The 24,991-nt window shown below is 42.6% G+C and overlaps 1 protein-coding gene across 3 annotated transcripts in view; it reads left to right on the top strand.

Moving 5' to 3' along the window:
* LRRCC1 (leucine rich repeat and coiled-coil centrosomal protein 1) overlaps positions 1 to 24,991 on the top strand; it is an 83,639-nt gene that overhangs the window by 47,914 nt on the left and 10,734 nt on the right. For all 3 annotated transcript variants that reach the window (XM_040354554.1, XM_040354556.1, XM_040354557.1), the window contains 6 exons: positions 4,211 to 4,412; positions 14,731 to 14,916; positions 18,493 to 18,667; positions 18,943 to 19,106; positions 22,344 to 22,552; positions 22,655 to 22,792. In XM_040354554.1, coding sequence (XP_040210488.1) covers positions 4,211 to 4,412; positions 14,731 to 14,916; positions 18,493 to 18,667; positions 18,943 to 19,106; positions 22,344 to 22,552; positions 22,655 to 22,792 — 1,074 coding nt within the window. The remainder of the gene's footprint in view (positions 1 to 4,210; positions 4,413 to 14,730; positions 14,917 to 18,492; positions 18,668 to 18,942; positions 19,107 to 22,343; positions 22,553 to 22,654; positions 22,793 to 24,991) is intronic.

Genomic DNA, 24,991 nt, shown 5'->3' on the forward strand with positions numbered 1-24,991 from the left:
ATAATTCATTCCACATTGACTTCTATTGCATGCAATACTGCATGTGGCCAGAGGTGGGGGGGGGTGCCAGAGAGACTTGGAAATAATTGGAGACCACTCGGAAACCTTTGGGAACTGGGTATTTCTCAACACACCTCTTGAATCCTGCTCGTTCTGCGAGACAACACTCCGAGGAAACCAAGTCAGGATTTGTAAAAAACGCTTGCATTGCGAAACGCTCATTAACCGTGTTACTCGCAATCCGCGGTATTACTGTACTAAGATTAATATCAATATATACTCTTCTGTGACGTAAACAAATAAATAATATCCAGTTTTATAACCAGCAACTAATCTTTGTTACAATGGCAAATGCTGATTTGGTACTTTTTTTAAATGTTCTGAATAAAAATATTGGAAATTAAAAGCAAAAGGCTTACTGGCTGGATCACCAGGTGAAAATAAAAGAACATAAAAAAGAAAACAAATGCAGCCATCACATCTGAGAATTGGTAAGCTACAATATAATACTCATACCTTGTTTCCTCCTCTTTGTACAACAGTCCTTCATTGACCACCCGGTCAAACTCTGAGGTCATCCTGTACAATGCAAGACCAACAGTCCTGTATTGTGCAGAAGGACACAGAGGCCCTGCCCACAAGCTTGGATATCAGACAGTGCTGCCTGCTGGGGAAGTGAGGAATAAGATAAGTATATCCCCTTATTTTTTTTTATCCCCTAGGTGAAATGAACAGTTAAAGGGGTTGTAAAGGAATTTTTTTTTTTTTTACCTGCAGACATTCCTCTTTTCACTTCCTCATTGTTCGTTTTTGCTCAGAAGTTGCTCTATTTCTTCTCTGTTCTGTTCACTTCCTGCTTGTCTGATTGTTACTCACCACCGTGATGGGAGGCTTTACTGCGGTGATGAGTAACGTGCTCGCCCCCTCCTGGGAACTTCATCTGTGCGGCAGGACGCTCTCTACGTGTTAGAGACTTCAAGGAGGTGTGAATTACTGGGCGTACCGCAATTCATACTGGGAAATGTAGTTCTTACATGAACAAACGATGCAAACCAGGAAGTGAATGCGAGAACAGAAACTAGAATGCCGGAGGTGATATAGATGAAGGAATTTGATAGGCATTTACTCGTTTTTTAACAGAATCATTACACTATTCTGTCTGTCTACCTTGCAGACATTAATTTTAGGCAAAAAAAAAATTTCCTTTAGTGACCCTTTAATCCCTGCAGTGGGAAGGGCGTTCTGTTGCAATGGTTAAGATTTCTTTGTCCCTAGAGATTAGGTTTAAGGGGGACAAGTGTTTCCAAATCCAAGCACTTTAGATTTTACTTTGTCTGATTTGTCAGGTTACAATATTGTCCTGTGATTGGGGTGCCATTGAAAGTAAGGGGATCACAAGAGTTTTGTGGTGATTCAGGAATCACAGTAATTCCGGCCGTGATCCGGAATGCCTAGGTGTGATCGCAGCCAAAGCTAAGCATCTTCTATCAGTTGCTGGGTTCTCCTTCTGTAGATTCTGGGGGAACATTTTCTTCCTCAAACATTTCACACATTCGCTTCATTCTTTATTCCACCGCTAATATATACTCCGCATTGACCTTGTATAGCGCTTTTCTCTCTGAGGACTCCAAGTATTGGAGATGGCATTGGCTGGGAATCAAACCTGGGTCATCTGCTTAGAAAGCAGCTATGCTCACCACTGCACCACCAACGCAAAGTTGGCATGTCTTTGTAGTGTGGAAGGAAACTGGAGTAGCCGGAGGAAACCCACGCAAGCACAGGGAGAACATGCAAACTCCACGCAGATAGTGTCCTGGTCAGAATCTGAAACAAGGACCCCAGTGCTGCAAGGCTAACCCCTAAGCCTCTGTGCTGCCCATTTATGGCCTCAGTTCTCTAAGGCCCTCCCCGGCTGAGCAGGGTAAATCACTTATGTTCACTCAAACTGCCTTCAGAAGAAATCCAAACTTATCCTAAACTACAATCTATAACACTCCTATAATAAAACACACCCAAATAACAATAAAAGAGGGGTACAGTGGTCCCCAATTTAGCAACGCAATGGAGCTAAATATTCCATTCACCCTTAGGCCTCATTCACACGGGGGGTATGAATCCATACCCTATGGGAGGGCTGTGTTTACCGGAATGGGGATGCACAGATGTTCCCAGCATCCCGTGTAGGCAGTCCCATTGCTGTTAACTGGGGTGCAGTGACTGTACTCAATGTGACATCTGTGTGGGTGCCGGTGCACGGCCCCGAACGCACCCAGGGTGCGTCCGTGCAACTGCACCCACATGTATGTCCTTTTTTGGGGTTAACGCAGCCCCCACACAGGGTACAGATTCATACACCCCGTGTGAGTGAGGCCTTGGACTTCTCCATGAAGTACCTCACTGGTGGGAAGAGTTCTAATTTCTCCAGCAGAGAAAGCCTAAAGAAAGCTGGAAAGACTTCTCCGACCTCTGAAGGCAAAATGAGTTCCAACCTCCACTCATAGCCGGTCCAACACACGCCTCAAAAACATACCGGCCTTCAACCTCCCCTTCTAGTCGGTCCAACACACGCCTCAAAAACATACCAGCCTTCAACCTCCCCTTCTAGTCGGTCCAACACACGCCTCAAAAACCGGCCTCCAAACTTCACAACATAATCAATTACTTTATGTCGATCGACAATACATAGATCAAACATATCGCCTGTAAAAACGTGCTTGAGATGTTGGTGGTAAACGGCCTGCTAGGCCCGGGGGGAACCAAACCAAGTCTTCCAAACCTGCCTCATATCCAAAAGTTGCCAAGAGTGTAAATGTAGACATTATGCTTTAAGGTTAATCAAAAATATCACATTCTAAAAGGAAAGGTAGAACAAGGGGAGGGGAGTATGGAAGAGGCAGAGAGGGAGGAAAGTAGGGGGATGGAAAGTTGCGGGTAAGGAAGGGGTGTGGGGGTTCCCCCAAACCCTCACCTCCTTCTTCCTCCAACCTTCCATTCTCCCAGCGTTCCTCCCTCTCTCCCTCTTCCATACTCCCCCTTTGTTCTACCTTTCCCTTTAGAGTGTTATTTTTTTGATTAACCTTAAAGCTTAAAGGGTCACTAAAGGAAAACTTTTTTTTAGCTGAAATGACTGTTTACAGGGCATAGAGACATAATAGTTAACTGATTCCTTTTAAAAATGATTAAAAATAGATAGAAAACAATCATTTAATGTGCCTGCAGTGTAGTTTCGTTTTTGCTGTTGTTTGCTGGTTCTCTGATGTACAGAGAGCCACTAGAGGGCAGTCAGCCAATAGAGAGCAGTGATACTTTGTCTAAAACTCCTCAGCACCAATCCAGTTTCGTTTTACTCACACCTCCTTGATTAGTGACCACCGTGAGAAATCTCCCAGTACTGTGGTTATCAGGAAAAAGGCAACCAGAAAGTGTCCAGAACAGAGAGGATTTACAGCAACATGAAAGCAAAAACGAACAATAAGGACATGAAACCAGTACTGCAGTAAGGTAAAGGAAGCTATTTAGCTAAAAAAAAAAATTCCTTTAGTGACTCTTTAATGTCTACATTTACACTCTTGTCAACTTTTGGATATGAGGCAGCTTTTGGAGGGCTTGGTTCGGTTCCCCTCGGGCCTAGCAGGCTGTTTACCACCAAGAAACATGCACTCACTTGCTCCACGGTACAGCGACACACCGGCCGAAGCTCCGCTACTCTCCCCCCCTCTCTGGCCGGCGTCCTCATTGTTACTGTGGGCACCCGGCCTTGACAGCTTTCGGCTTCACGGCTGGGCACTCACTGCGCATGCACGAGCGGCGCTGCGCTATCTGATTGGATAGGCGATCGCCTGGGACCTGTCACGTGTCCCAGGCAATCGCCTACAGGGAGGGGCCACCAAAAGGCGATATGACGTATCGTTTTAGCGGTCCCTGGGCGGAATGAGGAAGTGGGACAGGAAGTCCCACTCCTCCTGAAGCCCCCAAAAAAAATTGAATGCCAAATGTGGCATGTAAGAGGGGAAGAAGTGGATAAAGCGGAAGTTCCACTTTTGGGTGGAACTCCGCTTTAAAGCTGCATAAAAGTGTAATATAACTTAGTTATGCAATCAGCCATTTAATTTGTAAAATCACCTGAGGCTTTTTCTGTTTTGAAGAGATTGCCTTGCCATGTATGCACAAGCTGTCATGCACTTTTACAATGTCTGTCTGTCATTGTCAGAACGGAGCTGGAGGCAAGAGTGCCATTAAATGGGCCTGAGTTCCAGGAAGCTGTGGCCAAGGAAGTGTCCAGAGAAGGCCAAAGTCATAACCAGCAGATCAAAGCGTTCCAAGAGAAGATCGGCATGCTGACACAGCAGTATGCTGATTTAGAAGATGAATTTCGTGCTGCTCTGGTTATTGAAGCAGGAAGATTTAAAGAGGTACTATGGTGTGTAAAATATAAGCCCCTGAGTAAAAAAATGTAAACCTTAATGTCTTGATTAGCTCCTAAACACAGTCGAATCCCCGTAGGCTTAAACTGTAGTTTGAACCCATATCTTTTACTTCTTTGGTAGACAAACTGCATCAAAGAAATAAGGTACGTGTAGGTATTTTATTTATTTTTTATGGCTTATCCTGACAGCAGGCTGGAGATCAGGACCACTGTGTAAACAGAGCACAGCTACCTGGATCTCCAGCAGTCTGATCTGCCCCCTGCATAGTGCTCCATTCATCAGTCCTCCTCAGGGAATGTGATTGTTGATTGGAGCACTGTACAATGGGGTATCGGACTGATGGCGATCTAAACCAAGGTACCTTGAGAGCAGTGGTCCATATCTCCTGAGTGCTGTCTACACAGGGCTCTTTGATATAGGCGTACAGCACTAGCACACAATTTTAATAATTAAATGTCTTATTCTATGTATGTTTTGAGCCCCAAAAAATGTAACAGAAATATGTTTATATGTCGGGTTAGCTGATTTGATGTCCTTGTTCCTCATTGTTGAATTTATATGTAGCATGTTATGTTCCCATCCTTCCTTACAAATCAACCCCAAGTAACAAATGCACCTTATAATTGGGGTGTCTGCTAAAATGAAAGGAGCAAAGCTGGAGTGAGCAACTTCTTCCTCTGTCTGCCTGTATCATACAAGAGCCACTTGCATTTTTAACCACTTAAGACCCGGACCTTTTAGGCAGCTAAAGGACCTGGCCAGTTTTTGCGATTCGGCACTGCGTCGCTTTAACTGACAATTGCGCGGTCGTGCGACGTGGCTCCCAAACAAAATTGGCATCCTTTTTTTCCCACAAATAGAGCTTCCTTTTGGTGGTATTTGATCACCTCTGCGGTTTTTATTTTTTGCGCTATAAACAACAATAGAGCGACAATTTTGAAAAAAAAACCAATATTTTTTACTTTTTGCTATAATAAATATCCCCCAAAAATATATAAAAACATTTTATTTTTCCTCAGTTTAGGCCGATACGTATTCTTCTACCTATTTTTGGTATAAAAAAAATTGCGATAAGCGTTTATCGAATTGGTTTGCGCAAAATTTATAGCGTTTACAAAATAGGGGATAGATTTATTGCATTTTTTTTTTTTTTTTACTACTAATGGCGATCACAATGGTGACTGCGACATTATGGCGGACACTTCGGACAATTTTGACACATTTTTGGGACCATTGTAATTTTCACAGCAAAAAATGCATTAAAAACGCACTGTTTACTGTGAAAATGACAATTGCAGTTTGGGAGTTAACCACAAGGGGGCGCTGAAGGGGTTAAGTGTGACCTCATTTGTGTTTCTAACTGTAGGGGGGTGTGGCTGTAGGTGTGATGTCATTGATTGTGTTTCCCTATAAAAGGGAACACACGATCAATGACGGCGCCACAGTGAAGAACGGGGAAGCTGTGTTTACACACAGCTCTCCCCGTTCTTCAGCTCCGGGGACCGATCGCGGGACTCCAGCGGCGATCGGTCCTGCGGTCACGGAGCTTTGGACCGGGTCGCGCGCCCGCGACCCGCGGCTGGGCACTTAAAGAGGACGTACCTGTACGTGCTTGTGCCCAGCCGTGCCATTCTGCCGATGTATATGTGCAGGAGGTGGTCCTTAAGTGGTTAAGGTCTGATCTTACGCAGGAGTGTAGTGGGAGCACTCAGGACTTTGTTTCATTTATTACTGGTAAATTATACCCATTTACAGGGAATTAAGTGGTGTGTTTGCATTAATCCCTTCTTCCCATAAATTGGCTAGTAGGTGCAGGAAAGGGGCACACATCAGGTCTGTGAGAATGAAGAGGAGGTGTGGCAACAGTGCTGTTCTTTAGTTTCCCCATAGGAATTTTGATAATTTGGGCTTCAACCTGGGGAGGAGCTAGCAGCCAGCAGAAACCAACCTAAAAAAATGCTTTATTTGCGCAACACACTACGGATCAGAGTGTGAGCAAGTGCTACTTGCCCTCGGTCACCTGGCGAAATCCCACTATAGTGTGTAATTGTCCCAATTAAAAGCACACAGTGTAATTTCTGTCTTCAGCTTCATTCCTCTCCCTCCAATCAGCTCTCAAATCTCTCCTCGATGAGCTCTGCAGAGTATACCTTCTGCTCTCCACACCCCTTTTTTTTTTTATTTTACAGCCCCAAGAAGCTTTATAAATTCTGGATTTTCGATGTATAGATTTGAGGGCTGCAGATAAGCCAGTACTTTATGTAGGAGGATTTGTTTAATCTCTATGTATCAGAGGCCAGTCACTTCACTGGGTATATGTAAGTTTACAACCGCTTAAACCCCTTCCCACTGCTGACCCCCAGTCCTTAAAGCGGGGGTTCACCCAAAAAAAAAATTTGAACATTACATTCAGCCGAGTTGTCAGAATGACAATCTGCTGTTTTTTTTTTTTTTTTTATTTTATCCCCGTACATACCGTATTTTCACCGCCGCTTCTGGGTATGTCTTCTGCGGGACTGGGCGTTCCTAATTGACTGACAGGCTTCCGACCGTCGCTTACTGCGCATCACGAGTTGCCAAAAGAAGCCGAACGTCGGTGCGCAGGCGCCGTATAGAGTCGACTCGCAGTCCGGCTTCTTTCGGCAAATCGTGACGCGCTGTATGCGACAGTCGGAAGCCTGTCAATTAATTAGGAACGCCCAGTCCCACAGATGACATACCCGGAAGCAGCGGTGAAAATACGGTATGTACGGGGATAAAATTAAAAAAAAACAGCCGGTTGTCATTCTGACAACTCGGCTGAATGTAATGTTAAAACATTTTTTGTTGGGTGAACCCCCGCTTTAAAGAACTTCTAGATGCTGGGAGGCAGGCATTTGGGTCAAGTGACCACTGTGATTGGCTTTCACAGCAGTCACATGATCAGAAAGCTCCCGATCTCAAGTATGCATTGGGAGCTTTGGGGACTGCACTGGGAGTGTGCAGTGCCTGCCCTCTCGGCACAGTTTTGTATTTACATAGGACCGCATATATGCATGAGCCCGTTGAGGTGAAAACTTCACTCTCTCTGTTAATATTGGCTATTTTTATGCTGCTAGTATTCGTAAATATATAGGAAGGTATAATACATTTACTTTGCTTTGACCTTTTTTATTTTTTATTTTATTAATTTATAAATTTCTTCAGTTACTTCCCGGTTTCTTGCCAAGGCAAATTATGTCATACATCCCAGGAGTCTTTAGGAGGGAAGGAGGGGCTTTTTCAGCCAAGCACATCCTCCTGCCTGCATGACTGAGCGAAGGACCGATTTCAAGAAGTAAATGCTACATGAATCATCTGCCCTTACTCAAGATGGGCACTGGCAAAACTGCTAGGGGTGTGTTTTGTAAAGTGATTTCTCTGCAAAATAAAGCATAGCGGTATAGGCGGATGTTAGAGCTGCAAAATTAATCGTTAAAACAAATCGCTATCTCTATGCAGCATTTAGAGCAGGGGTAGGCAATTAGAGGACCTCCATCTGTTGCAAAACTACAGGTCCCATCATGCCTCTGCCTCTGGGTGTCATGCTTGTGGCTGTCAGTCTTGCTATGCCTCATGGGACTTGTAGTTCTGCAACAGCTGAAGGTCCGCTAATTGTATATCCCTGATTTAGAGAATTCATTCATGTAAGTGCAGAGCCGTTCTCTACTCACTGAGCTGTAAAAAAAAACAAAAAAAACGGGCTGCCTGCCAAGTTTATCGCAACATTTTCATCGCTGGAAGAGAACTATAAACAAAGTATCTTTTAGTTCTTTTTAAATCAAAGGAATGAACTGTTCTATAAATGAGGTGAGTTAAACCACCTAAAGACTAATGCCCCGTACAGTACAAACGATCTGAAGATCGGACAACAGATTGTCCAATTTTTTTTCTGCATGCTAGTCGTATATTGAATATGAACAGTTTGCTAGAGTTACAAAAATGCTTGCATGACAGAATAAAAAATCAGAAGTGATGTCATGTGTTGCAGTGTGTTTGTATTGTATTTTCGGATGACAATTGTACCAATTAAACGAAAATCGTACGATCTGGTATCGTACGAGAATAATTTTCGCGCTTGCCTGATCGAATAATATCGGATGAACTGTCGTGATTGGCTATCGAAAGCTCTGTACTAACGATCCGAATATCATACAATCGCTTCGATTTTCGTATTGTGTGTACGGGCCATTAACCTTTTTCTGACACTTGTTGCTTACAAGGTAAAATCAGTATTTTCTACTTGAAAATTATTTAGAACCTCCAAACATATTTTATATATAATATAATTTTTTATTTCATTTTTCCTTAGCAGAGACCCTAGAGATTAAAATGGTGTTTTTTGGGGAAAAAATACACTTCAATAAATTAAAGCGACTAGTAAACCGTAAAGTTAGCCCACCAATTTTTTTCTTGTATAATGTGAAAGATGATTTTACACGAGAGAATCGTGATCTTTATTGTAAGCTAAAAAAAAATGTGATTCTCATTTTAGACAGAATCGTGCAGCTTCAGCGGATGTGTGTTTTGCTATGAATATTAAAAATGAAATAAATGGCATTTGTTAGGCTCTAATGACACTTTCTATTTAAAGCGGGGGTTCACCCTATCGACGGGAAAAAAAAAAAAAAAAATTTATTTTACCTTAAAATCAGGCATTGTAGCGTGAGCTACAGTATGCCTGTCCCGAATTTTTTACCCCCGTACTCACCTTGTAGTCGTCCATCGAAGATACCGGGGAATGGGCGTGCCTCTGGAGACGGAGGATGATTGACGGCCGGCTCTGGCGCGTCACGCTTCTCCGGAAATAGCCGAAATAGGCTTGGTCTTCACGACGCGTGCGCATAGCCTGTGCGCAGGCGCCGTGAAGAGCCGAGACCTACTCGGCTGTCTTCGGGGAGAGTGACGTGCCAGGGCCGGCCGTCAATCATCCTCCCTCTCCATAGGCACGCCCATTCCCCGCGGGAGCCGGAATCTATGATGGACGACTACAAGGTGAGTACGGGGTTAAAAAAATCGGGACAGGCATACTGTAGCTCGCGCTACAATGCCTGTCTCGATGGTAAAATCATGGGATTGTGGGTGAACTACCGCTTTAACTGGTGACACATGACCAGTGTGATAATTTTTTTGGGGTCGGGGGGCAAAAGAAATTGTGAGTAGTGTCTGTGGCAGCTTTATTTGTCCAGACTTTGTGACTTGAGATGTCACTAGAATTGGGAAATTCCCCAAAAAAAGCAAAAAAATATATAAAAATAAATGACTTCTGGGCAATTGCCATTTTGCTGATGATGCCAAAAACGTAACCAGTTCTGTCCAATAGTAGGTTGTTTCTGGACTTGGGGAGTCTTTAATTTGTGTATTGCCCATACCAGACAAAGTAATAGGTGGTGCATCTTTAAAGCCTCGTACACACGATCAGTCCATCCGATTCGGTTAACCGATAAAGCTGACTGATGGTCCGTCGTGCGTACACACCATCGGTTAAAAAAACGATCGTGTCAGAACGCAGTGACGTAAAACACAACGACGTGCTGAAAAAACGAAGTTCAATGCTTCCAAGCATGCGTCGACTTGATTCTGAGCATGCGCGGGTTTTTAACCGATGCTTTTGCATACCAACGATCGGTTTTGACCTATCGGTTACCAGTCCATCGGTTAAATTTTAAAGCAAGTTCTCATTTTTTTTTTTGACCGAAGGTTAAATAACCTATGGGGCCTACACACGATCGGTTTGGACCAGGGATCCTCAAACTACGGCCCTCCAGCTGTTACGGAACTACAAATCCCATGAGGCATTGCAAAACACTGACATTCACAGACATGACTAGGCATGATGGGAATTGTAGTTCCTGAGCACCTGGAGGGCCGTAGTTTGAAGACCCCTGGTTTGGACTGATGAAAACGGTCCTTCAGACCGTTGTCCTCTGGCTATCCTATCGTGTGTACGAGGCCTAACAGTTTTTTTTTTCACCAGCAACTTGAATCCAGTGTCAAATGGAGCTTTGTTTTCTGCTATGTAAACATTTTGGGGCAGATCCACAAAGATCTGCCCCGGCGCAGCGTATCAGAGATACGCTACGCCACCGTAACTTAACAAAATTCTCGGAGGCATGATTTGGTATTTTGTTACTTGATCGTTAACAATAATTTTATAATTAAAGATCCAACAAAACTCAAAATCTGTCATTTTGTATTCTTGGTTAGTGAAAGTTTTTTTTAGCCTTTAGGAACATAACTGACAACTTCACGCCAAAATCTTAATGTGAGGGATTTCTGGTACACTTGGGTTATCATCGAATCCTTAAAGATTTTGCGCCATAAGTTATGGCGGCGTAGTCTATCTCTGGCGGTGGAATTCAAATCGGCGATTAGGGGGCGTGTTTCATTTAAATGAAGCGCGTCCCCGCGCCGAATGAACTGCGCATGCGCCGTCCCTAAATTTCCCGCCATGCATTGCGCAAAATGACGTAGCAAGGACGTCATTTTTTTTAACATAGACGTGACTTACGTACATTCCGATTCACGGACGACTTACGCAAACAAAACAAAAAAATTCAAATTACACGCGGGAACGACGGCCATACTTAACATGGCAAGTCTAACTATACGCGACGAAATACCAGCTTTAACTATACGCCGGAAAAAGCCAACTAGAGACGACGTAAAGGACTGCGCCGGCCGCTCGTACGTTCGTGGATCGTCGGAAATAGCTAATTTGCATACCCGACGCAGAAAATGACGTGAACGCCACCCAGCGAACGCCGAAGTATTGCATCTTAGATCCGACGGCGTACGAATACGTACACCTGTCGGATCTAACCCAGATGCCGTCGTATCTTGGTTTGAGGAAACCAAAGATACAACGCGGGTAATTTGAAAGTACGCCGACGTATCGGTAGATACACCGGCGTACTCGCTCTGTGGATCTGCCCCTTTTATGTCTATTGCTATATTCCTTTGAAAGGAAAGCGTTACAAATAATTTAGTTTATTTATTTAGGTTATTATTGCTCAGATTTTTTTATGCTGTAGTCATTAAGATACATTAATGGTAGGAAAACTACTATAATTGTTGATGGCAATACAATACCTTATTGGAATTGCTTTAAACTTGGAGAATGCCGTTGGCCCCCTGTAAGTAATAGATGACAGTAGTCAATACTGGACGGGCACACGGCATCTCACATCAGAGGACAAAGCAGAACTTGGAATGAACACTGTGATTTACCCATAGATGGAAAAGGGGAATGTGGACTGATTGGGAAATTATATCGCACAGCAAATATAATTCATGCAAGTGTCTGTCTTTGATAATAACTATTCTGCTTTTCCATTAACTTCAACATTATGTCAACCCCTTAAAAACATTTCTCACGGAAATGTGGGTATAGATCATAAAATGCAGTTAAGCATCAGCAGCGGAAATCACTTCTTCTGGATGGAAAAAATCTCTGGAGCCTTCTGTAGCTTTATTGATATTGAAAGATTTAAGGGGAGATTATGGTTTTAATTGCAATTCTATACTAGTAATTGGAAAAGTCTGAGGATATATAAAATAAAATGCATATTAAAACCCCTAAGAACACAGTTGTGGCCTAAGCGAAAGATGACAGATGCTCGATCTGTTTAGCAGGAACATTTGCTATAAGAGATATTGAAACTGCTGTTGCTGATCTCTACCTGAAAATCCTAGTTAGCCGGCTGTCTGGCCTCAGTGCATTCAGCTGACACAAAACACTCGTGCAGCCAGTGAAGTCTGAGCTCTTGATCTGTGTTTTTTTAATTTTATTTAAAAAAAATTTGTGGCTCAAGCAGCTTTTGCTGCAATGCTTACCTTCAATCTAGATCTGTTTCCCACCGTAAAGCCACCACCAAATGTTCTCGGTCTTCTAGGTGGAATTGAGGCCAGTGTCATTACCCACTAGCTTTAAGAGGGCAGTGTCATTACACAGCCTGGGCTCTGAGAATTACTGCACTGGACAACGCTAACACCTCATTATATCGGGGTCATTTGGTGCAGTAGTAAGGCCTGTCCCGCTGCTGGGAGAAGGTAGAATCTGGTATGTCCCTAAACCAGCAAAAATTATTTTTAGTGTATGTGTGTGTGTGTGTGTGTGTGTGTGTGTGTGTGTGTGTATATATATATATATATATATATATATATATATATATATATATATATATATTATACTGTATTTATCGGCGTAAATCGTGGGTGCGCGATATACACCGATACCCGCTTCCCGCGCTGTGTTTGAACCACTGCGCCGACATATACCGAGCGCAGTACACTCGGGTATAGTCGAGCAGGCTCCTCTCGCGGTCACGTCCTGTGCGTCCTTTACGCGAGAGGAGCTGAGCCTGCCCGACTATACACGAGTGTACTGCGCTCGGTATACTTTGGCGCAGTGGTTCAAACACAGCGTGGGGATCGAGCGGGGAGGACACCACGATGGCCGCAGAAGGACGCCGGACCGAATGAGGCCGCCGATGGACAACGGGCAGGACGCAATGGACGACGGGCAAGACACCGACGAGGGGCATCCAAACTGTAAGTAGTTTTTATTTTTTCAAGGAATTTCCCCTCAAGTTCGGGGGTGCGCGCTATACGCCGGGGCGCGTTATAGCAAGATAAATACGGTGTGTGTGTGTGTGTGTGTGTGTGTGTGTGTGTGTGTGTGTGTGTGTATATATATATATATATATATATATATATATATATATATATATATATATATATATGTGTATGTATACATAGTCTATAATCTCACCCGCTACTTTATTAGGTACACCTGTTCAATTGTTTGGTAACACAAATTGCTAATCGGCAACTCAATGCATTTAGGCATCTAGACGTGGTGAAGACAACTTGCTGAAGTTCAAGCCTAGCATCAGAATGGGGAGGAAAAGGAATTTAAGTGACTTGGCATGGTTGTTGGTGCCAGACTAGCTGGTATGAGTATTTCAAAAATTTCTGATCTACTGGGATTTTCATCCACAACCATCTCTAGGGTTTGAGAAAATATCCAAACTGAGCGATCGGGGGAGAAGGGCCTTAGTCAGGGAGGTGACCAAGAACCCGATGGTCTCTGACAGAGCTCCAGCATTTCTCTGTGGAGAGAGGAGAACTTTACAGAAGAACAACCATCTCTTCAGCACTCCACCAATCAGGCCTGAATGGTAGAGTGGCCAGACAGAAGCCACTCCTCAGTAAAAGGCACATAACAGCCTGTCTGGAATTTGTCAAACGCCACCAAAAGCACTCTCTCTCAGGTGATAAGAAACAAAATTCTCTGGTCTAATGAAACAGAGATTGAGGCCTGAATGGCAAGCATCATGTCTGGAGGAAACCAGGCACCGCTCATCCCCTGGCAGGACTTGGGAGACTAGTCAGGATTGAAGGAAAGGTGAATGCAGCAATGTACAGAGACATCCTTGATGAAAACCTGATCCAGAGCGCTCTGGACTGGGTTGAAGGTTCGTGTTCCAACAGGACAAAGACCCTAGGCACACAGCCAAGATAACAAAGGAGTGACTAAGGGACATGTCCTTGAGTGGCCCAGCCAGAGCATAGACTTGAACATCTCTGGAGAGATTTGAAAATGCCACTTCAACAAAGTATTGAGCAAAGGCTGTGAATACTTATGTACATGATTTTTTTATTTTTATTTTTTAATAGATTTCGAACAAACCTCTTTTACGTTGTCATTATGGAGGATTGTTTTGTAGAATTTTTAGGAAAATAATGAATTTAATTTAATTTAATTCATTTTGGAATAAGGCTGTAACATTACGCCGCATGTCACTGGAGAGCACATTGAACACATTTTATAAGTGGTCAGAAACTTGTAAATAACTCATGAAAGAATAAAGTTACGTTAAAATCAAGCACACCATTGTTTTTCTTGTGAAATTCCAAATAAGTTTGATGTGTCATATGACCCTCTTCCTATTGAAAAAACAAAAGTTGGATTCAAAATTGCCGACTTCAAAATGGCCGCCATGGTCACCACCCATCTTGAAAAGTTTCCCCCCCTCATATATACTTATGTGCCACAAACAGGAAGTTAATATCACCAACCATTCCCATTTTATTAAGGTGTATCCATATAAATGGCCCACCCTGTAGTTTGAATGCCTGGAGCAAAGACTATAGACCTCTAGTGGACACGGGTTTTACCACTTGCTGACACTTCTTTCAAATCCGTGAACATTCAATGTGTTGTACACAGATTAGCCATAATAAAAGTATATTGTGAAAATGTGTGTTTATGTTGTATCAGGTGAAAGAGGGCTTTGACAGCGTCACAGCAGAGCTAGCGGAGCATAAGGAAGCCCTATCCCGCCTCCGGCTTAAAGCTAAGCAGTCATCAAGTTTAATCCAGGAGCTTACCACTATGGTGAAGGAACAGAAGACCAGGATCGCAGACATCACCAAAACAAAACAAGAAGTCATCAAAGATCTGAAAGTATGTTTGTGTTGTACTGTAAACTGACAATTCTCCAGATACCAGAGCATGTAATGTTTTAGATTGTCTAATAATTGGCGTTGCCTTTTAATATTTTTACTGAAATTCCAACAATTTCTATGTGGTACTGAATGGTCCAGGGGATTCCTTTGAGGGATGCAAGCAGGGTGCCTCAGGAGCTGCGTCCAGTGTAAGTAATTATTGATCCCATCAGTAAAATGGTAAAGGGATCCTGAGGACTTGTTTACCATCTTCTTTCTGGTCTTAAACCTTTATGCTATTGAAACATGGCGGTCATTTTTGCTAAACTAGTAAAGCAAACTTGGAAGACTGTGGTAAGTTATTTTTTATCTTTTTTGGGCAATGTTGGAGGTATGTGTTGTGTTTTTAAAATCTATAAATACAGACCTCCTATCACAATTTGGATTAGCAGCAAGGATGGGAAGTGTTCTCATAATGGGGGATTTTAATTATCCATACATAGACTGGGGCGGAGGGAACCACACATTCGTCTAAGTCATGCCAGTTCCTAAATGTCTTGCAGGACAATTTCATGGGTCAGATGGTAGACGCACCAACTAGATACCAGGCGTTACCAGAGCTACTGATTGCCAACAATACAGACCTGATCACGGATGTGGAAAAATGGGGCAATTTAGGAAACAGCGATCACAGGTCAATTGGCTTCAGTGTAAATCACACAAATAGGAAACACAAGGGGAATATAAAGACACTGAATTTCAAAAGGGCCAACTTCCCTAAACTATGAACATTGCTAGAAGATATACATTGGGATAAAATCTAAGAAAAAAATAACACGGAGGAGAGATGGGTTTTCTTTTAAGAGCATATCAAATAAGGGCATTAGCCAGTGCATCCCATTGGGAAATAAAATTTTAAAAGAGCGAACAAAAGTCCTGGATGGCTTAACTCTAATGTAAAAATGCATATAAAAGCAAAAGAGAAGGCCTTCAAAAAATGCAAGGCTGAGGGGTCATCATAAGCATTCAGACTTTATAAAGAATGCAGCAAGAAATGTAAGGGTGCAATTAGGGCGGCTAAGATAGAATACGAAAGACATAGTGGAGGAGAGAAAAAAAAAACGCCCACAAATAGAGCTTTCTTTTGGTGGTATTTGATCACCTCCTGCGGTTTTTATCTCTTGCGTTATAAACAAAAGAAGAGTTTTTTTTTTTAACACATTTTTTTTCCTCAGTTTAGGCCGATATGTATATTTCTACATATTTTTGGTAAAAAAAAATCGCAATAAGCGATTCATTGGTTTGCGCAAAAGTTATAGCGTCTACAAAATAGGGGATAGATTTGTAGCATTTTTATTATTATTATTATTATTATTATTATTATTATTCTTTTTACAAGTAATGGTGGGGATCTGCGATCGGGTTCCCGGTGAAGCGGCAGGAGCGCGCGCGCCGGCGCATTAGTGGCCCAGGAAGGCAAGGAAGTCATATGACGCCCGCCCAGAACGAGAGCTGCACCGTCTGGCTGTCCTATGACAGCCGGCGGTAGGCAAGAATTTAATTTTGTTCATAAAGACCTGGAGGATAAGGTAAACGGTTCAATCTCTGTATTTGAGGATGACACTAAGCTAAGCAGGGCAATAACTTCTCCGCAGGATGTGGCAACCTTGCAGGAAGATCTGAACTAATTAATAGGGTTAGCAACTACATGGAAAATTTAGGTTAGCAGGAGACAGAAATCTCCCTTAGCATATCGCAGCTCCCATGCCAGACAGGAACCGCCAACCGCCAGAGGAGACAGCAAAAGGACACAAAGGCCACAAAACACCACCACTGTTGGAGGCAAGGTCAAAGGCTAAAACATCTACATGAAGTGTAAAGTGTAAAGCACAGTGGCTGGTGGGGACAGCAGGCCAGTTTTTGGGCTTAATGGGTGTCTTCCGCTCGGATTCAATAGAAACAAAAATAAAAGGTCTGCAGTCACCGGTGCTCCTACAACCATGGGGTGGCATCCGCGACAGCGCTGTCACCCAGTGGCAGTGCAGTTTGTCCTCTTGGATGGACGGGAGTCTACTGCGTATGCATGCTCCCATTGGCAGCTGACACCCCGGCGTCAGCACACCTATCCATCCTCGCATGGCATTGGGGGCGGGCATATAGGGATGGAGGTGCATCATCGGTGACTGCAGACCTTTTATTTTTGGTTCTACTATGTAACTAATAGCCAGAATTTCAAACCGGAAAACTTGGAGTAGGGAATGATTAAAAACCTTGGCAACCACCCCAACCTATAACTGGCCTTTGCAGCAAGGTGCATATGAAAGGGCGATGCACACCACAAACAAAGCCTTTACCGGCATGCAAAACAAGCAAATTGACCCTGTCTAACAATTCACCTGAAAGACAGAGGGTTTTGTTTACACACATTTGCAAATATGTGCGTAAGCTGCCATGCCCATGTCAAGGGACCTCTGTATACTGCAGTGCTAAATTTCCAGAGCTTTCATAGTAGCGCTTTTTAAGAATGGATAGATTATGGGTAGGTATGGAGTAGGAGTCCACACCTACTTAAAGGCACAGTGACGCACAGCAAGATCCAAAGGGCAGCGAAGGCATCCCGCATCCAACTCCTTCAACTGTACAGAAACGTGGCAAACAATATCCTGTTTTGGTCATTGTTCACCTGAACAAATAGAGTAAATCTCCTTAATGGGGACACAGACAGCAAAAAAAAAAACTTACCGTATTTGCCGGTGTATAAGACGACTGGGCGTATAAGACGACCCCCTATTTTTCCAGGAAAAGTTTTTTGGTTTTGGGATATACTCGCCATATAAGACTACCCCCTTCCTACTAGTCTTTCTGGAAGCTGTGCCATTACATTACATGCCCCCACTGTGCCATCACTTGCCCCCCACTGTGCCAACAGTGCCATCACTCACGTTTTGCAGATTCTGACTTCCAGGCCGATGATAGTCTCCGTCTGCTGCGGGCGTCCATGATTTAAAAGCCGTGCCTTCTTCTCAGACTGTCCTGTGATAGGCGGAACACAAATTTTCCCAGCAGGGCCTCTGTTCAGTGTTCCGCCTATCACGTACGTCCTCTCGTCCGATAGGAGGAACACAGAACAGAGGCGCTGCTGAAAAAAATTTGTGTTCCGCCTATCACAGGACAGTCTGAGAAGAAGGCACGGCTTTTAAATCATGGACGCTCGCAGCAGACGGAGACTGTCACCGGCGTATAAGGCGACCCCCGACTTTGGATGCATTTTTTTGCATCCAAAAAGTCGTCTTATACGCCGGAAAATACGGTAGTTACACTATCCAAAACTGGAAGAAAAACAAACAAGGGATCATTTTGGGAGTGGGGTGCAAGGTGTTGAAGGGACTGGACTGGAAGTTAAATTCAGGTACTTACACTAGATGTATATAAAAACAAAAAAAAAACACTTTTAATGATCTATTAATGAATGCAGGGCTGTATTTTATTATTTTGTGTCTTTTATATCTGCCTGTAGTTCAGCTTTAATTAAATGCCGCGTATCTTCTCAGAAGAGCGAGTTGCTTTCAATAATGTTGTTTTACTGTATTTGCAGAGTAAAATACGCAACCTGGAGATGGTGGCAGAAGAAGACAAACAAAAAATTGTTCAAATTCAGCTTCTAAAACAAGAAAAGTCTAAACTCATTTCACAGCTCACTGCCCAGGAGTCGTTGATCGATGGATTAAAAGCTGAAAGGAAAATATGGGGACAAGAGCTCACCCAACAAGGTAAGATCATTACATTGATGTGTACAACACAACTCGCTGTTTCTATGAGTTGGCTACAGTCTGCTTCTCTTAATTCTCTCAGATCTCCCTTGTGTTTTGCTCGTCTCTCTTCTGGGATTTTATGCTGAAAGTAATTGATATGGAACCAATAACATGATAAGGCACTGCAGCTGTATTGTGTGCTCTGAATGATGTTGTGGTTCAAATAGACGTATTGCTTTTAGTTATTAATCCACTGATCGTGTATCCCATCTGCCATTTGCTCTGTATTATAGGTGTCTCACTGGCTCAGGATAGAGGAAGGCTTGAAGCTAAAGTTGAAGTTCTTTCAACAGAGATAGAATCCCTGAAAAAGCAAAATGAGCGTGACAATGATGCATTACGGATTAAAACAAAAATGGTTGAGGATCAAACAGAGACCATTAGGAAGTTAAAAGAAGTGAGTAATGTTTCCAATGACTTCTGCTGTACAGTAAATCTTTTAATCAGAAATGAACATTCCACAACAACCTATTCACCCTATTGCATTAACGTTCACCAGCATTACCAGTGTTTGTGCCATGCATTGCATTTATAAAAAAAAAAAAAATAGGACCCCCATGCACTTTGCTGATGGACATTATGGACGGTGGTACAAGAACAGTGTTGGCAAGACAGCAGGAGCCAGAGCTGTTGCCCCCTCTATTTGTTGTGGAATGATGTCTCTGCTGCCCCATTTCAATCTGCATCGGAGGCACTTCTGCAGCAAAATATTTTTAACACAGAAAATTGAGGCCTTTCAATGTAATATTATGGAGGGCCCCGCATCTCACACAGCATGTGGGTCTTATCAGGATAATGATCAATTAATCTAAGAACTGTTGGGGCTGAACTACACTGCTCCTGAGCACCCTAAATCAAAAACGCAATACAATTACTTATTGACGTATACCGTGCACTTTTTTCCCCTTAAAATAAGGGGAAAATCGTGGGTGCGCGATATACGCCGATACCCGCTTCCCGCGCTCAGTTTGAATGCTGGCGCCGACATATACCGAGTGCAGTACATTCGGCCAGGCTCGGTTTCGCTCGTGCTCACGCATAAACGTCACAGAGCGTGAGCACGAGTGAAGCCGAGCCTGGCCGAGTGTACTGCACTCGGTATATGTCGGCGGAGGCGTTCAAACGGAGCGCGGGAAGCGGCGATTCGACGGGGAGAAGCCGGGAGGACACCACCAAAGCCGCAGACGGACGCCGGACCCGAAGAGGCCACCGATGAACGCCGCGCAAGACACCAAAACTGTAAGTACTAAAATTATATTTTTTTTACAGGAATTGCGGGTCCACATTAGGGGTGCGCGCTATACGCCGGAGTGCGCAATACCCCGATAAATACGGTACATTTTTTATATTTAAAGTGAACTCCCCATTCATTCATGTCTCTATACATTTAGTTTGTTGTGAAATCACTTTTTTATAAACACCTCCCTAGCATTTCTAACCTTGATTAAATGATTCATGTAGCATTTACTTCCTGTAATCCTTCTGCCCTTAGCTCAGGTGTGCAGGCGGGAACATGTACTTAGCTGAGAGAACCCTCTCCTTAACTGAAGAAATGTATAAAAAAAAGTACATCGAAAAGTATATCGTATCTATTTACTATTGCTAGCAGCATAAGGATTAAAAATAGTCCATGTTGATTTAGAAAGTGAAGTTCTGCTTTTAAGTCTGCCAAACACTGTAGAAACCAGGATGACCGTGTTTAAAGGGGATCTTGGGGGGGTGTCAACCTCCCAATGCCACTTTAGGCTCGGTTTACATATGAGCCGCAGGGGTCCAGTGCGTGCTGGTTCAGTTTCCGGTCCGATTTACAGCCCTAATTTTGGAGCTGAATTTGCATCTGAAACGGACCAAAACGCACCGGAACTGCTGCGGAGACATGTGAACTGGCTCTATAGAGAGCCGGTCAAAATCTCCTGCTATTGCCAATTGGTTGCAGCGATTCTGCATCCAATTTGCAATGGTGTGAACCCAGCCTTGGTGATATGTCCCAAAGAGGGACGGGACTGTCCATGCAGTTCAGAAACTGCGTATTGGATATGCTGTTTATAGGAGGTTGTATTGTTTCCCCACTCATATTAATAGTACAAAACTGCAACTTTGGTATGTGGAGCATCATCTGCACTTTACTACGTATTGTTTTATTACTTAAGCATTCCTGATGATGCTTCTGATGTGAAATCGAGTGATTTCTCGATATATGTTGTGGTGGTTTCTAGACATGTGCACTGGCAAAAAATTCATTTTTTTAGTTTGTTATTTTAGTTTTCGGAAATTCGGGAAATTTAAAAAAAAAAAAAATATATCTTTTTTTGTTTCATTCGTTTTTCGGGAAAATCCCAAAAAAATTTTTTTTTGCTTTTTTTTTTTCGAAAATTCGGAATTCTGAAATTCGAAAAATCGGAATTTTCGGATTTCCGAAAAAGAAAAAAACTGAAAAAACGAAATTTCCGAAAAAAAACGAATGAAACGAAAATAAAAAACAAATTCGGAAATTTTAGATTTTCGAACTTTAGATTTTTGAATGTTACAATTTCGAATTTTAATTTTTTTTTTATTTTTCACATTTTTTATTTTCGAAAATTCGTAAAGTGAAAAATTCGTAAATTCGAAAAATAAAAAATTCGAAAATGAAAAATTCTAAAGTTAAACAAAAATAAAAAATTTGAAACTTGAAAATTCGAAAAATTTCAAAATTTGAAAATGAAAAATTCGAAATTTTGAAAATGAAAAATTTGAATAATTAAAAAATGCGAAAAATAAAAAAAATCTAATTCGAAAATGAAACATTCGAAAAATAAAAAATTCTAAAATTCGAATATTCGAAAAAAAAAAATTTGGAAAATTCGGAATTTCGAAAATTTGAAAATAAAAAAAAAAAAAAAAATTTTCGTATTTCCAAAATTCTGAAATTAAAAATTTCGGAAGTCCGAAAATTCTGAAATTAAAAAATTCTGAAATACGAAAATTTGATCCAAAATCCAATCCAAAAATACGGATATTCGGAAATTCGAAATTTTCGGAAGTCTGAAAATTCGGAAATAAAAAATGTGTTAATACGAAAATTCGGAATTTCCGAATTTTCGTTAAAAAAATGAATTAGAAACTAAACAAATTGCACATGTCTAGTGGTTTCCATTGTCAGTAAGAGGACTTGTAGTGCAGTTTTGGTACTAGTAGGCTGGACCTGGAACAGATGGCATGCTGGGCTTTAGGGAGTGCAGACAATCCCTTCAGTAGTCGCTGTTTCTTTAGTCTATTGCCCATGCCTACAGATAGAATTGAGGTAGAATGTACTTACCTCTTTCTGTACCTGCAGAATTTATAATTCCTGCATACTGACACATGTTCAGCTTTATGTGCTCATTATATTTGACCTGTCAGAAAAACCCCCATGACTTACAATAGTGGGAGTATTTTTTTCCCAGATACTATTGAGGTTATAGTTTCAGTGCTATCTTTAATGGTGGATGTATCTAAGATTTTGTATATATGTATTGCAGCCCAATAAAAGTTATATTTTAGCCCCCAGTGGTTTTGATGCGTGGGTTGAGCGCATCTCCATTTTGTTCTGGTTGGCTAGTATTCCACTTATGGGGGCTTATATAATTCTTATATTAGAATTTTTTATTTTCAGGGGCTGCAAGAGCGAGATGAACGCATCAGAAAGCTGCATGCACAAAATCTCGAGATGGAGAAAGCATTAAGAGAACAGAATGATGAAAGAGCAATACAATTACATGGGCTGAAAGAAAAGCTGGAAAGGCAAACAGAAAGAAAGGAGGAAATCAAACTGCAGCTAGAAGAGAAGGAGGCTGAGCTGGAAGATGTGAATAAAGCTTATAGGTGATTAAGCAGCCTCTGGAGCAGAGGTTTTAGTAAATGTAGCATGTGCTGTTTGATGTGAAATCTGTGCTCATTTGAGGCATTTGCGCTTTCTATTCATAGTGCAATGAATAAGAAGTGGCAGGATAAAGCAGAATTATTAAGCCAGCTTGAAACACAAGTCAGGCAGATGAAAGAGAATTTTGATGCCAAGGAGAAGCGACTGATTGAAGAGAGAGACAAAAGCCTTCAAAACCAAAAGTGAGTATAAAGCTATGCTGGATTTAAACTTTGTAAAGGTTTGGTGAATTCCACTTTATATCCAAATGGTTTGTAGCCTGTTTTATGTGTAATGTCTGTCTATTATGTACTCCTCTCTGCTTCCCCGTACAATTACTTTGACAACCTATCACTGCTTGATACTTTTGTAGAGTATCCTGATGCATTGTACGTCCCCTTGGCAAGCTCAATAATATTGGCATAATATGTGTTTTTCAGTTTATACACTTCAGGCCCGTACACACAGAATCGGATATTCCGACAACAATTGTCCGACGAATGTGTTTTGTTAGATCAGGGCTCGACAAAATCCGGGCGCCCGATCGCCATTGCGAATTGTGACCTGGCGCCCGCTGGGTAATTGAGGCCGCGGCTTTGCGCCTACAAGGCCGCAAAGCTGCGGCCTCAATTACCGGCCGTTGCGGGCCCGCCGCGATCGCGCCGTGGGGGCGCACGGAGGCACAGGATCCTGTGTCTTTGTGCTCCCCCGCCGCGCGACGGACGGTAATTGAGGCCGTGGCTTTGCTGCCTTGTGAAGGCCCAAGCTTCCTTCTGTGACTTGGCACCATCTGGTGGTGGCCGTTGGCATTACAAGTAAAACAGCAGCTCTAATTTGTTTTTTCACTGCCATCTCCTTTCCTCTAATTAGAACCTCCAAAACATTATATATTTTTTTATTCTAACATACTAGAGAATAAAATGGCGATCGTTGCAATACTTTGTCACACCGTATTTGCGCAGCGTTCTTACAAGCGCACTTTTTTGGGGAAAAAATACACTTTTTTTAATTAAAAAATAAGACAACAGTAAAGTTATTTTTTTTATATTGTGAAAGATAATGTTACGCCGAGTAAATTGATACCCAACATGTCACGCTTCAAAATTGCGTCCGCTCGTGGAATGCCGACAAACTTTTACCCTTTAAAATCTCCATAGGCGACGTTTAAAAAATTCTACAGGTTGTATGTTTTGAGTTACAGAGGAGGTCTAGAGCGAGAATTATTGCTCTCGATCTAACGATCGCGACAATACCTCACATGTGTGGTTTGAAAACCATTTACATATGCGGGCGCTACTCACGTATGTGTTCGCTTCTGCGCACAAGCTTGGCGGGACGGGGCGAGTTTTCTGGCTCCTAACTGTTTTAGCTGGCTCCTAGATTCCAAGCAAATTTGTCAAACCCTGTGTTAGATAATCCGACTGTCCGTATGCTCCATCGGACAATTGTTGTCGGAATTTCCAACAACAAATGTTGGCTGTGCATGCACTCAAATTGTCTGACAACAAATGTGTTGAATCGGATTATCCATCAGACTAATATCCAAAGTACAAACACGCATTCTCGAAAGCAATGCTAACCATAAGACAACGTTAGCAGAAGTTGCCCAAAGGGTGGCCCTAAAGAGCTAAAAAAACACGTAGTACGTCTTTATGTCACTACGTTCGTGTTTGTTGGCTGAAAATGTTCTGCCATGTGTATGCATACCAAGTTCACGGACAACGCCCTTCGGAAAAAAATTCATGAATTTGTCCGATTGTGTGTACGAGGCTTTAGCCTCTTATATACAGTGGATATAAAAGGTTTACACACCCCTGTTACAATGTCAGGAGAGCTGCTGAAGTTAACTTTTTACATTAAACAGTAGGTGATTGGTTGTCGGACGATCCTAACAACCAATCACCAGCCTGTTGATGTAAAAAGTTAACTTCAGCAGTTCCCGTCACCATCCAGCCCTGTGATACCAGCTGCTCTCTGCTGTGCTCTACACCTGTGTAAGGTAGGAGAGTTCGACCTACACAGTGTGTGTGTTTTTGTGTCCGGGGGCAGAGGACACTATGGGGGCAGAGGACACTATGGGGGGCAGAGGACACTACATTGGGGGGGGGGGGGGGGACAGAGGACACTACATTGGGGGGTCACAGGAAACTTGCAATGGGGGAGGGAGCAGAGGACACTATGGGAGTGATGTAAAAGGGGACAGAGGACACTGCAATGGGGGGGGGGGGGGGACCCTATTAGGGACCCCTTCTCCAGACCTTGCTGGGTGCCAGGATGGGAGAGGGGGTAGTAAAATCGGAATCCCTCAGCTACATGCTCCCTCAGGATGAACTGGCTTTGTATAAGTGAAGCACCTTAAAGTGAGGTAAACCTGTACTGTTATTACTATGTTAGGATTATTA

Source organism: Rana temporaria, chromosome 5 (genome assembly GCF_905171775.1).
Source record: "Rana temporaria chromosome 5, aRanTem1.1, whole genome shotgun sequence".
Classification (NCBI taxonomy): Eukaryota; Metazoa; Chordata; class Amphibia; order Anura; family Ranidae; genus Rana; species Rana temporaria.